General features: G+C 37.5%; 1 protein-coding gene across 4 annotated transcripts in view; it reads right to left on the bottom strand.

The window, feature by feature from the left end:
* Positions 1–2,538: 2,538 nt before the first annotated feature.
* The window catches only part of TP63 (tumor protein p63), a 194,353-nt gene continuing 182,957 nt past the window's right edge, over positions 2,539–13,934 (bottom strand). For 3 of the 4 annotated variants that reach the window (XM_089680147.1, XM_089680149.1, XM_089680151.1), the window contains 4 exons: positions 11,529–11,686; positions 9,363–9,507; positions 7,355–7,448; positions 2,539–6,718 (listed from right to left, as the gene is read on the bottom strand). In XM_089680147.1, the coding sequence (XP_089536273.1) occupies positions 6,422–6,718; positions 7,355–7,448; positions 9,363–9,507; positions 11,529–11,686 (694 nt within the window). In that variant the 3' untranslated portion in view covers positions 2,539–6,421. Of the gene's footprint in view, positions 6,719–7,354; positions 7,449–8,081; positions 8,158–9,362; positions 9,508–11,528; positions 11,687–13,934 lie in introns of all 4 variants that reach the window. The other variant, XM_089680150.1, reaches the window with a different exon arrangement.

Here is a 13,934-nt window from a genome sequence, read left to right as displayed (position 1 = left end):
TACTGATGATCCTCTATCAGTTCCAGGATGGCTTTCACCATACCTACTAAATTAAATGTCACCTATAGCCCAGATCACTGTACCCTGTTTGAATCCATGCTTTCTTCAGCATCCACTTTAACTCTACCGGGCTTCACTCCCTTCTCTGTTTTGTCCAGGGAGGAATTTTTGCAACCGTATCTGAGTATATGGGCTTAAAGAGTGTATCCCTGATTTTTCAGTGGCTGCAGCTTCTTCTGCACTTACAGCCAAGGATGATGAGGAGTGCAACCTATTCCTTTTGAATGAGTTAGTACGTGAAGAAGCTCAGTTTGCTGACTCCTAAGCTTAAGGATGCTGTTTTGGTCCTTACTTATGCAGTCCTCTATCTCTAGATGATTTTGCCAGCCCATCATTTAAGCCTATAAGCTTAAAAGAGAAGTATGGACAAAGCTTTTTACCCATACTTCTCTTGCGGGTCACAGTAGTGCACTTACTTTTCCTCTCCTGTGACCCAGAGTTAGCCTATGGCGGGTTATTGCCCACTATTAGTGAATGTCACAGATGTGCTCCAGGCTCTGGAAGGATCCCTACGATATTGTCAGAATCCACCCTGCTGCCTGATTAATAGTTGGCTCCAGCTCTCAGCATGTGGCTAACACTGGGTACACAGGGGCCAAATATAGGCCAGTTCAGCAGGAACTGTCCAACATTTGGTCAGTATGTACAGCTGTCTATCCGACAGAATATGGTCACATGACTGGCTTTTGTTAAAAGGACATGCTGGAAAACCAGCATCTGATCAGCGTTTGCAGGCTTTGGCCTGTCTGGCCCCCTAGAGAGCACACTGGGGGCATATTGGTGACTGAGCAGACCAAGAATTGAGTGATCAGCAGTCATGCAATCACTCAATTCTTGGTTTTAGAGCTGGCATGGGACAACTGCAGCATAGAGGTGAGTATGAAGGTTTGTTTTTTCTGTACCCCCAAATGTCTCCTTTAAGTACAATGTTCCACCCTTCTACACTCCACTAGATCAGTTTGTGCTTCCTGGGCTATTTAGCATCAGGCATCTGTTTCTCAGATTTGCAAGAATGCAACCACGTCTTTGCTTCACATCCTCCTTAGGATTTATCAGGTGGATGCCCAGGCCTTATCTGATCCCGGCTTTGGTTATAAGGGTCTTCATGCAGCTTCATGCATGTTAGCTCTATTGAAACCCCCTCCCCCATTAAGCTGCAGGTACTTGTTAGCATGTTAGAGTATTATTTGCTATGGACTACTCTTAAATGTCCCAGTGCCTCAGAATTACCTCACCCTTGGTCACTTAAGGAACCATGAACTAAATAGGATTTTTGACTTACCATAAAATTCTTTTCTTGGAGTTAATTAAAATTCTTAAGATCGACTCCTACTATTACTTTGCAACAAAACTAAAGCATGGGGAAAGTGGAAGGGGTTATTCTAAGTTGTTTTACAGCTTTGCTTCCCAGTGTCCCAACTCTTAAAGGTAACAGCATAACCCAGTGTCTCAGAATTACTTCACCCTGTGGCCCCAAATAAATCCATAAAAAAGATTTACAGTAAGTCAAATATCCTATTTTATCACACGAAAGGGGAGCATATGAGATGAGGTTTATTTACATATACTTTTTCCATTATTCTATTTAAATCGTATGTGAAAAATGCATGCATCTTGGGTTGACGTTATATGGGTGTTGGATGAAAACATTGATAAATAGACCCCAAAGTGTGAGCATAGAGATGTAAGATATGTTGTACTGTGGTTATGGCACTGGTTCTTGGTTAAGCATACACTGTCTGCCTCTGCTGTAAATGTACAGCAGGGATGCAAACTAAATGTTATCACTTTTCCCTAACCAGAATTTCAATGATTTTCCGAATTAATTAATCATAATTAGTCATGATTTTACAGGCCCCCCTAGCTTTTCTACTGGAGATATGCCCCAAAACACAGACCCACCAGGGGCAATCAAATGACAGACATCCACTCTGTCTACTGGTTTTACTGGCTTAGTGTCCAGAGCAGAGATGGTTAGGGATTACAAGAAACCTCAAAACAGGAATAAGTATTCCCTCTACTCAAAATTATTTCAGCCCCTCTCATAGGATAGTAATGTTCCTTTAAGCAAAGACTGGCAAATCTTCTTCCTCAATCCATATCACTGGCAATACACCTCCGAGTGTTTGGCCAGAGTGAAATAAATATGCATAACATGTATCTTCATGCTCTATCTAATGAAAACATGCCCCAGGAGCAGGGAGAACTAAACAATCATTGCTGTCCACCAATTTAGAATGAGGATACTCCAGCTTATGGCATGGACCCTACATATTCATGTAATGAAATAATAATTCTTCTGGGTTTCTTAATTAGAGAATTTTGTAAGACTGTTGTAGATATATTCCTCTGCCCATAATTGTGCTACCATAGGCCCAGACCAATGAGGCTTTCCCTACAAATGTAATCCTTATTTTGTATATGCTATAATAATATAAATCAAACTGAAATTAGGATATTCAATAAATGTAGATCATGTTATCATAAAGATGTTTTTTTTTTATTTTATTTAGAAATAAACATATTATGGATATTTCTCATAATACAAAATATTTACAAGGAAATATAGGTGGTATGGCATAATTTTAAAAAAGCATTTTTTAAATGTTCTAAGATCAAACGAGTTTCAGTGCCCGGTATTATCAGATAGTGGTGTGTCCTGAGAGAGGCAAATGTACTGATAATGCACAGTCAGATATACATTTCAGTGTTACCTGTGGTTTTTTTAGTCACTGTTGTCATACAATAGCTTATTATTTACCGCAGACTAGTAGATTCCACATGTTTGAAATATAGGACTCAGGATCTTAATATATATATATATGTACAAATAAAAAAAGTATGAAAATAAGAGTCCACAGGAGAAAAAAAAGAAATATTATATTAATACATCTCATTTGGAAGACCTGCTATCCCAAAATAAACTGTAGCAATAATGAATGCTGCAAAAACACCATTACACAGAAGTTTTATATTCACCTTGTGACAAACGCCATGAATAGCTATAAAGGCAGTGCTGACCTGTTATCACTAGTAAGCTTCCACTCTGTAGTGCTGACTGCAAGTCTTGCAGAAGTGGAAAAATCTAAAGTTAGCAGGAGATAGGCATTTGTTTCTCCAGAGAGTAAGACAGCTATCTATCATCAAACTCATTGATGCTCTTCTGGGACCTACTGCTGACTTTTTTACCAGGAATATGTGCATTTTGCATATAAAGTTGAACTGCAGCATGTTTAGAAAGATGTTCTACTATGTTGGAAGCATTTGTATTCCCCCTTAGGACAGTCCTCATGGCCTCTTCATGAAAGTAATGCTCAGATCGAGCACATTGCTTGCAAGAAGTAGGCTGCAATTGGCCATCAAAAGCCTACAGACATAGAGGGTTGATTTAGGCCACTTTCGCACTGATCCACCGCAAAAACGCATAGGCGTTTTTACCGTGCTTTTGCCGCGCTTTCTGAGTGTTTTTAAAGGACACGTGACTTAAAAACTGCATCGAAAACACTTCTCAGGCGTTTTTGAGGTGCTTTTCAGACATTTTTCAGGCATTTTCAATTGATTTTAATGGGAAGAGGTGTTCTTGGAGCATTTTTTTTTAACTCCCCAAACATGCCCCAAAGATGCTGCAATCAGTTGTATTTAAACCGCACCGCAAGCACAACGCCTCAGTGTGAAAACATACATAGATATACATTCAAATACATAGAGAAGCGTTTTTCTTGAGCTTTTCAGGTGCTTTTTTTTAAACACAAAAACACTTCAAAAACTCCTCAGTGTGAAAGTAGCCTTACTAAGGTGTTCGTTTATGACACAAAGAATAGCTGCGATTCCGAGGATCGCAGCTATTCTCTGGTCATTCACAGTTTATGACACTCAGGAGATCAGCGGAGAACATGTCCAGCCCTTCACTGGCGATCTGTGTTCTCCCTCCAGATTCTCCAGCCCAGAGCTGGAGAATCAGAGGGACCACAAACTAAGCAGCGATAATTTACCTCTGCTTAGTAAAGTGGTCTTTTACTGTAATCTTGCGAGATTATAGTAAAATCAGCCGTTTTCCAGTGTTTGTAGACCGTTCTCCCTTCGTTTGGAGAACTGATCTACACTGCTTCATAAACTGTATTCACGGGAGAACTGTGTTCTCCGAGAATGCCGGAGAACTGAGCAGAGATCTATTACCGCTGGTTCATAAACGAACACCAAAAACTAGAGAGTGCAAAATCTGGTGCAGCTGTGTATGGTAGGCAATCAACTTCTAACTTCAGCTTTTTCAGTTAAACTTTGAGAAAAAAATGGAGGCTTGAAAACTTGCATTTCCATCCTTATCTTGAAGGAAAAATATAGCTTAGCCCAATGAAAATGATCAGTCAAGGGTTTCCATGAGTATCCTTTAACATAATGAAATCAATATTTATGGGTGCCTTTAGGCATCATGCACATGGGTTAGATCCATGCAAATGGATGAAAAAAATTGTAATTTATCATGTTATCTACTACATTTGACACCTGAAGCTTTTACTTATATTGAAATCATATATAACACTGTACTGCCTTTTCTGTTCTTATGGAAATGTTATATTATGTTTGCTTGTATTGAGCAGAAAAGTGACACATAGCTACCTATAGCTGTGTTCCTGTATACTAAGGGCCGGTTCACGCCATAGAAACGCAGTCCAGATGCTTTTCTACATGCGTGTTTGATGTGTTCCGGTGCGTTTTTGATGCGTTTTTGACGTGTTCTAGTGCATTTGTAATGCTTTCTGGTTTATTTTTTCCCCTCTCTTTTTTTCAATTTAAATAGAAACATGTGCGTTCCAGTGCATTTTAGGTGCGTTCTGGTGCATTTTTGATGCATAGAGCTACATAACAGTACAGTTCTGTGCAGGAAAAATTCAGCCTGTTCTACTTTCTTTTCTTCAACCGGAACGCACTGCAACTGCAAGCACTGATGTGAACATTTACAGCCATATAACCTACTTTCTGGGCATTTTGGATGCAGGAAAAAAGCACACTGAAACACATGTAGTGTGAACTGGCTCTAAAAGCAGACATTTAAACCAAAAGATGGTCTTTTTTGAATATGTCTATGACATCAATAAATAATATGTGGATAATTTTTTGTTGTTTTATTGTTTTCAATTTAAACAGCCATGTGCTTTAGCACTTTTGGTTGGACACATAGACTTATAGGGCTTATTTTCAGATGAATCCTCTATCCCTTATATTATTTCTCAGTTCGGGCAGTGAATGTTAAGCATGTTCTCATGGGCAGTATCAGTGATGTGGCTTATTCCATTAGTTTAAATTAAGAACAAAAGGGAGACATACAAAAGTTTCCAGCTCACTGGATTTTGTAAGCCTTTGATTTCATGCTTTTCTACTGCAATTGCTAACTCCCTATATGGAGAGAGACTGTTTCACAATTGCTCTAAAACAGTTTGTTCTGTGCAACAATCTACCCTCAGTGGTCCTACCTCTGATAGCAGCAGAAGAAGTACCTTTAGGCTCACAATTATTTATGAATTAGGTCTACAGAGACTAAATATGTTAATCTTAATTCAAGGGGACTATACTCTACAACTGTACACCTGCATATACCTTTTTTTTTTTTTCAAACAAATTTCAAGCAATAAACATACAAATAATAAGTGCAATATATTTTCATGGAATGAATTGAATAATAACATTGTTATTTTTACTAACTGAACTGCAATATGGCCTTTGATAATGGCCGTTTCCTTCCTTAAAACCAGTTAGTACAGAACAACTGGTATATTTGGTATAAGAGTGGAGACCTACAGAACAACTGGTATATGGGGTAAAAGAGTGGAGAGCTACAGAACAACTGGTATATTGGGTATAACAATGGAACCTAACATGTAGTGAACCAAGCAGAGAAATATACCCCAAACCATCCAAAAATACACCTTCTCAAAAAAATAAATGTCTAGCTGTCAAATGAAATGTAATCTCCAGTAGTGATAAATAACGGATTTGTTTAGTTATTTAAAAAAGAGCTACAACTGGCATTTGGTAAATGACAAAGCAAGTATTTTTCTGAGCTTCTCACAGACCCTTCATCATCTACAGAACTGATTGGCACGGTGCTATAGACTGCTGAAAGAGACCTAAGACAATGAAGGTCCACTGCCACTCCTCAGCAACTCAGTTGTTCTTTCTTGGCATATATTGTTACATTTGACTTTATTGTTCGTTCCACTTCACACATATATATATATATATATATATGTATATCTATATACACATAAATACAACAGTATGGGATAAGGGATGGTGAAGAAGCTCAAGAACATGATGTTGGTCCTATATAACAATATTACATGTCATAGCAGTAAGAAGGTAGTCATTCTCCCTCCTCTTTTATACGCTGCTGCTTATTCCTGCGGGTGTCCATATCGAAATTGAAATCATTCCAATCATCTCGTGGAGGGAAGGAGATGGTCTGGCGAAGTGTGAAACGCACTGCGTCAATCACTCTTTCTCCGCGAGGCTCATTGCCACCCACACTGACAGAAGAAGCACTGCTGGATGTCCTTAGCAAATGGGGAGGAGTGGAGAAGTCATGGATCTGTCTGTGTTCAAGTAAACCTTTCCAAATTGCATGACGAAACTGCTCAGGGATCTTCAGATTAATCAAGTCCTATGAAAACATAAAAGAATTTAGCATGTGGTTAACTGTTGTCACAGCAATATACAGAGTTAAAATCCATAGAGAACCCTTTATCATTCATCTTTCGACTGATTGAAGAGAATTATCTAATTGTTTGCTATGAATTATTGTTTTCAGCTCTATAAAGACTGGCTATATCTAAGCTACCTTTTATATAAAAAATATTATCTGTATTCTTGTCATGCTGGTCCACAGAAACAAAAAAGCACAAGTGTGAGCCTTATAACAGTATGCATGTAAAACACATTTGCGTGGATTTACCTGTTACAATAATTGCATAACAGCATTACAGGGAATCTTATTAATCTTATTTCACTGAACTCTATAAGCCTTTATATTAGATTTAATATACCTATACTGAGTCAAATGAGATTTTATTAGGTACAGCAGACCTTTGTTTTACAGCTATCCATTTGGTTTTATGGATCCCCCCTACCTCAAACCCCCTCAAAAGTGACATTTGGACCATCATGCTGTGTTTTATATTTCTGTTTATAGATTACAGCATGCAATGTGAGATGACAAATTATATGAGAATGTGGACATCAAAATAATAAACCTTCAAATTTCTACAATCCTCATTCAGTTTTCTGCTTAAATACTCACCTCCATGGAGTAATGCTCAATCTGATAAATGCTGCTCAGTCCCTGGGTAGTGAAAAAGTCCAGACAAGATGAACATCCCAATCTCGCTAAAAAACTAGAAAAAAGAGAGTAAGAGAAAAACATTTAATGCATATATAGTTGCTAAAGTAATAAAAACAAATATTATTTGGCTGAATTATCTAATATAAGAAGTAAGACAATTAATTATTAGCTGGGTGCTTTCTGAATCTTTTTCAAACTGTAGGCTGGGGAAGCTTAGAAGTTCAGTTGCTGACATCAATATTATAGCAAGTATCAATTTTGTGGATTAATCGCATTATTTAGGATAATAAGGCCACATTTTTGCCACAACCAGCCTGCAGAGCATTTAACTATGATAACAATTTACCCTTGTTATAATATCAATAACATAAACAGAAGTCCTGCTTTTTGAAATGGTTAGACACATGTAAAGAAGCATCAAGAACTGGAAGGTCCCACTGATAGAAGAGTTTGACAGGAGAGATATTTCAAGAATGTAATGGCAAGGGGTATAGCATTTGATCAAGCAAGCAGCATAGCTTAGAGTGGCAAAGTGGTTGGGCATTTCTGACAATAAAAACAATTTTGCCCATCTGCACTATTCTAGCATAAAGTGCCCCAAACCGAGCCATATTAGCCACAGGTATGTTTAAACAGACACTAGCAAAGGACTGTGGTTGTAGAGGTAAAACTAGTGTTATCTCACCTCACGTCTTTCTTTTACTTGTCCATACGCATGCACAAATTGATTAGGGGTGGGGGATGAATCCAAGCCCAGGTGACTGTAAGGGGGGTGCAAAATACAACCCCTTACTTTTCAGATAGTCTAATTTGGTTTAGATAATGAGCAATAAAAGATGCAGAAGGCACTTGAGAAGAGTTACAAAACAACCATGCTATGCTCATGTGGGATATTGACATGCAGACTGTTAATACACAATAATGGCTACTAATATAATTAGCAGAAAGTATTCATTTTAAGGTAGCGACAATAACCTACAAGAACTGTACAGTAGGAGGATTTACTTTCCATTTTCACATAAAATGAGGATGATTTACTAAAAGAGTTATTTTCATTCTTCGCAAACTGAACCGTCCTTTCAAATGTCCAGTCGTGAGCAGGGAGATTTTAGAAAATAAGATCTTCTTGAACATGACTGGATGTTTATTCCACCAAAAGAGGGAATTCATTTTTAATAAATGCCCTCCACTGCATAGCTTAAGTCATTTAATTGAACTGAAAAAAAAAGCCATGAAAACCCAATGCATAGATACACAGAGACACTGGTAAATTGCGATTATGCCTTCAGTGTACAATGAAATGACCTGAAATATTGGGATATTGGGAAATATGCAAGCATATTCACCATTTCACAACTTTACAGGACAATATGAAGCTTTCATGATGTCTATAACTAAATGTCCACAGCGCTCACTCACTACACCATTTAGAGAACCACTGCTAATTGCCAATGACTTAAGTTTAAAGTGTCCTAATTAACAACCAATGAGTTTCCTTACAACCAAACTGCATGAGAAAATTCCAAAAGGAAAAATAGAATATGAGTTTGGTTAGTTGCTGTGGGCTAGTTACAGACTGCTTTTATTAATGGCACTTTTATTTTTGATTACTTATAATTGTTCCATATTCCATCAGACAGTTCTCCCCACTGCAGTCTCATTATAAACTGGTGATATTTGGTCTGCTGGACAGCATCCTCCCGCAGTTCAAAGATGTCATATGTGGACTTTGCTTTGAACATTTAAAATTACAACAAACACATATTTTTACAAATGCAAATCTACTTAATTAAGCCCATCATTAGTTAAATCATTTTTTTTTTTATTTTTTGGCGAGAAATGGATTCTGTATCATAATAACATTTCAATTTAAAAAAAATAAAGGGCTTTAGTCTTCTTCAGAAGCACTTGATAATTGAATGTGTTGGGATATGTAGCTGGGGTTGTCATTACTTTGCATTCTTACCTGGCAATGCTGCAGTCTGTGGGGTATGGGGGAGGCGGTGTGCAGTGTGATGTGGAAGCCATGGAAAGCGAAGGTGGTAATGACTGAGGAGGGCTGAGCCCATTAAGATCACCAGGCATTGGCATGTGTGCCCCCATCATGAGATCTGTTAACAAGAGAAAAGAAAAATTGCAAATAAAACTATATATCATACATAGACTGATCCATCTATAATAATCTAGTTCAAAAAAGCGATTCACTTGTGTTTGTGTTCCAAAATTTCTTGTGATTGTTTGTGGTCTTGTCAGTTTGAAAGTGTTCTGGAAACCCAAAAATACATTCACCTAATTCAAACTGAGTAAAACAAATATAATGTCTAATACAAGGGCCCTATTAGGAATCCTATATATCCAACCATTGATGTTTTGAGGGGCAACAATACAGTAAAATATTTCTAAAAATGGTGTAGCAATGCAATCACTGAACCACATTTTGTAAAGGCACTGTACAGTAGATATGCGTCCCACAGCAACCTAAAGATTGCAGGTGACAGCAGGCTAGAATATTACAGAAAATTCAATAAGGAAACATTTTTTCATTTTGTTTCTGACAATGTTAAAACCCACATGGATACTGCTCAAACACATATCATCTATTTTATATTTTGCTCTGGTTGAATTCTTTATCTTTTGCAGTCTTGAGACCAGAAACAATTAAAGGATTACAACTTCTGGGAACTGTAGAAAAGCTAACGAACTGCAGCCAAAGTATTTGAAACTAACAACAAACTCAAGCACTGCAGGGAAAATGGTTTGTTGCCTGCTTGAAGAAAGAATGTGCAACGTAACAATGTCATGGATGTAATCCATGTAAGTCTGCTTTTATAGGATATCTGCACACCTGGCAAATGCTTACTCTATGCCATAGGTTAGGATGTATTTGGCTGTAATGTTTTTCTAACATCTATTCAGAATCATGAGCTTTCCGTCTTCAGAAATGATTTAAAAACACAGCAAATTTTTACATTTGATCTCTCCTGCTTGAGGGGAGTACTTATGTGGAAACAACAAGCAACTGCCATTTCTTTTTATGTGTTTACTGCTAAAGATGAAAACTTCAAAGTGCAAGGAAATTCAGCATCAGAATCTTTTGAAATCCATTGCCTGTTCATTGAAGAGACCCATACCGCTCTTTAGTGTCAGTGTTGCCATGGAACTACTTGCTAGAGGATGTGACATCACCCTGGCCGATGGAGTGGATTTGACCCTAGTGGATGGACTACTTTGAAGGTGAACTTTCATAAGTAATAAAGTTTATTGATAAGGTTAACTTGTGCTTTGTTTTTTAATCCAAAAATATGGGAAGGTTATACAACAACCTGAATAGAAATATAACATACCATCTCAAATGTCTACTAGATTCCTATTTATTTTAAATACATTTATGTTAAAGCGGAGTTTCAGCTGAAAAAAAAAAATAAAAGTCATCAGCTACAAAAACTGTAGCTGCTGACTTTTAAAATACAGCCACTCACCTGTTCCTCAGTCCAGCGGTGTCTTCACCATGGCTGGTTTCACCGGCAGGCTTCTCTCCCTGGTGCCGGCATCTTCAGTGTGGGCACCTGGCTGTGACAGTTTGGGGCTTCACAGCCAGGTGCCCACTGCGCATGTGTGAGAAGCGCTGTGCTTTGAGAATGGCCCCCTAGTTTTCTGGGACCTGTCATGTGTCCCAGAAGACTATGGGGAGGGAGGGGGAATCACAGCGGAAGTGAGAGCAGGTACCTGTCAAATTCACATACCCGCTCCCCAAAGGTGCCAATCCTTAATGGGTAGTGGGGGACAAAGACTTAAAGTGGAACTTTCCCTTTTGGGTGGAGCTCTGCTTTAAGCTTATATCCAGCTTATTAAAGAAGGTAGCAATAACCAATGTAGTAAGTAAAAGCTGGAAAACATATGGCATCCAAACACAAATCTGTCTTGTACTAATGTGACTTCAGTGAAATGAATTGAATTTTCGCTACGTGATACTAAACTTTGCACTTAGTTATTTGATGCCTGCATTGTTTAACAAATATGGTTGTCTCATTTGAGAGATGAAACCCATCTCAGATTCAATTATAAATACATCTCTCATATGTCACATGAAGTTTCCAGTAAACATAACAACACGGGCTAAAGGTATACTTACTGTTTGACCCCATTCCATCAGACATGGCATTTGGAGTAAGGGAATTTCTCTGTTGTGGGTTCATCAGCTGGCTGACAGAAGGTAGCTTGTTCATGCTATTCATCTTGCTGAGGGGAGGAGAGACTGAACCAAAGGTAGGCTGACTTTGTATTGCCGATCTGCAAAGATACAACCCATCTGAGGGTTAGTAACGCACAAGAAATAAATGCATTGGCGCTTTTTTTCATTAATATTGACATAGATTAAGAATTTACTGCCATAACAATCTAGATCTAGATCGACTAAGTCAAAGCATAATATGTTTTTAGGTATATATTAAAAAAAAATATGTGCAAAAGTTATTTGGGAAGGGAAAGGTATTCTTATTAACTAAATGACTACCTTTTTAAAGGTTTTCTGTTTAGCCAAAAACATGTTTTCAAGGTTGATTGCTGAGTTTAGGCTCTGTAACATGCTTTGAAGTAAGGTTCTTTAACAGTATTGTTATGTAAAGTAGTTTTATGAAAGAATTCCTTTTTTTAACTACAAGTTTTTCTTTCCGTCAGCATGAAAATCTGGCAAGGTCCAGAATTATCACTTTAAAACTGCTATGAGGAAGAAGCGATATTTTTCTTTCTCCATCATTCCAGTATCAGCGCACACATCTTCCGGGCAGGTATGTGAAGAGATAGGATCATTCACTGCCCTCCAGGTATATGGCAGCAAGCCAAGTGGAGGAGGCAATGAGCATATATCCTGAGGCACAGACTGCAAGACCTAGAGATTCAGTTTCACACCTCAGATTTCAGTAAAAATTCACTGCTATTTTGATTAGCTGGGAAAATCCAAAATGGTGTTTCTAAATTTGGAGTGCTTGTACCTCCAGGGTTGCTTCAAGTACTGTTGGTTTAAGGGGTACATATGACCTGTAAATTACATTCAATTTATCCTGTTTGAGAATTAATAAAATACATCAAAGCAGATAGCTTGCCCATAATGACAAATCATTTAATATCAGGTTATCACTTTTTCTGGGGAATCAAAGGAATCTGATCATAAAGGCAAGTTCATGATTTTATTTAACTTTCTTTTCTCTCCTTTTCTTTTTGTTTTTTTTTAATATAGAAAAAATACACTAGGCCCAATTCACAAAGCTTTAATACAAGGAAATGATGTTTAACTATGTGGCTGTAATTTTCAAATGTTATTGGCTGTCAGCTAAAAATAACAAATTTTTTCAAAATAAAAATCTTTATTGTGATGCTTTGCTTTGACCTGAACCAACTGTGCCAAAAAAAGAACCCAGCTGCATTACATATATACATACTTTAGGAGGTATAAAATATATTAAATGATACTTAATGATAAAGATAAATACCACTGCAGTAAAAGTGCACTTTAAATAGTACTGTGACAATATTTTGGGGAGTTCATGAGCCTTCTTCAGAGTTATCTACTTTTTAGAAAACAATTGAACAGTCTTTATCTAACAACTTGCATGTTTGTAATTGTGTGTGTCTGTGTGTATTGGAGAAGGGGGGGGTTGTAAACAGTGCTTAAAGTAAAAGATCCAATAATCCAGAATGGCTGGACCCTTGGCGTGTGCGTTAACTAAAAAGTGCATGGCTGTACCCAAATATTTTAGTATGTGTGAGCAGCAGTAGTTTTAATGTGTGAAATCCAAAGAGCTATTTTCAGCCCACTGTCTACATAAGGATTGGACTGCAGTTCAGATCAAATTCTCTGAAAACCTCAATAGACTTCTTTTATTAAATCATTGTGAGAAAGGCTTGCCTGAGAATTTGTATATACATACTGCTGCCTATCAAGTGACAGGCTTGAAAGCTGTTCCATTGATGATGATGCAAGATTACTGAAGCTACAAAAGCTATAATGATGTTTTTGTCTTAGTGAACTCATGATAAGAGTTAAATACAAAGAACAGGAACTGGAACAAAAACACATCTGATGTCCAAGATAAGCTAGCATAAATATTTATTGGAAATTAGGAACATGCAGTCACTCGAAACAGCACTTCAAGAAGATGCCAAGGGGAAACCCAGTGGAATTTGACCAAACAGCATTAATATTTTCCCACTTTTTTTATTCAACACTACATTTTATTTCAGAAAGACTTAGCAGAGTGACCTGTTGCATTATTAGCATGGCAAATGGAAGAAAGCACAACATTGATTTAAACATATTTGGCATATTACATTCAAGCATTTTAGATACTACAGGTATCTTGACACATTATGTTTACAGACAGGTATATCATGGAGCACAATAACCTTTAGCTAAGTGACCCTATGAGGATAGAAATATGAAATCTGCAATTACACATGTGCTTTTAAAGGTTCAGGTAGTGGGGTTATAATCCTGATCCCTGATTTACTATCTAATATGTCACAGACCCTGGACAAGTAT

Source organism: Staurois parvus, unplaced genomic scaffold (genome assembly GCF_062004578.1).
Source record: "Staurois parvus isolate SC_StPar_1 unplaced genomic scaffold, SC_StPar_1.0 ptg000235l, whole genome shotgun sequence".
Classification (NCBI taxonomy): domain Eukaryota; kingdom Metazoa; phylum Chordata; class Amphibia; order Anura; family Ranidae; genus Staurois; species Staurois parvus.
This window is presented reverse-complemented; position numbering and strand designations above follow the sequence as displayed.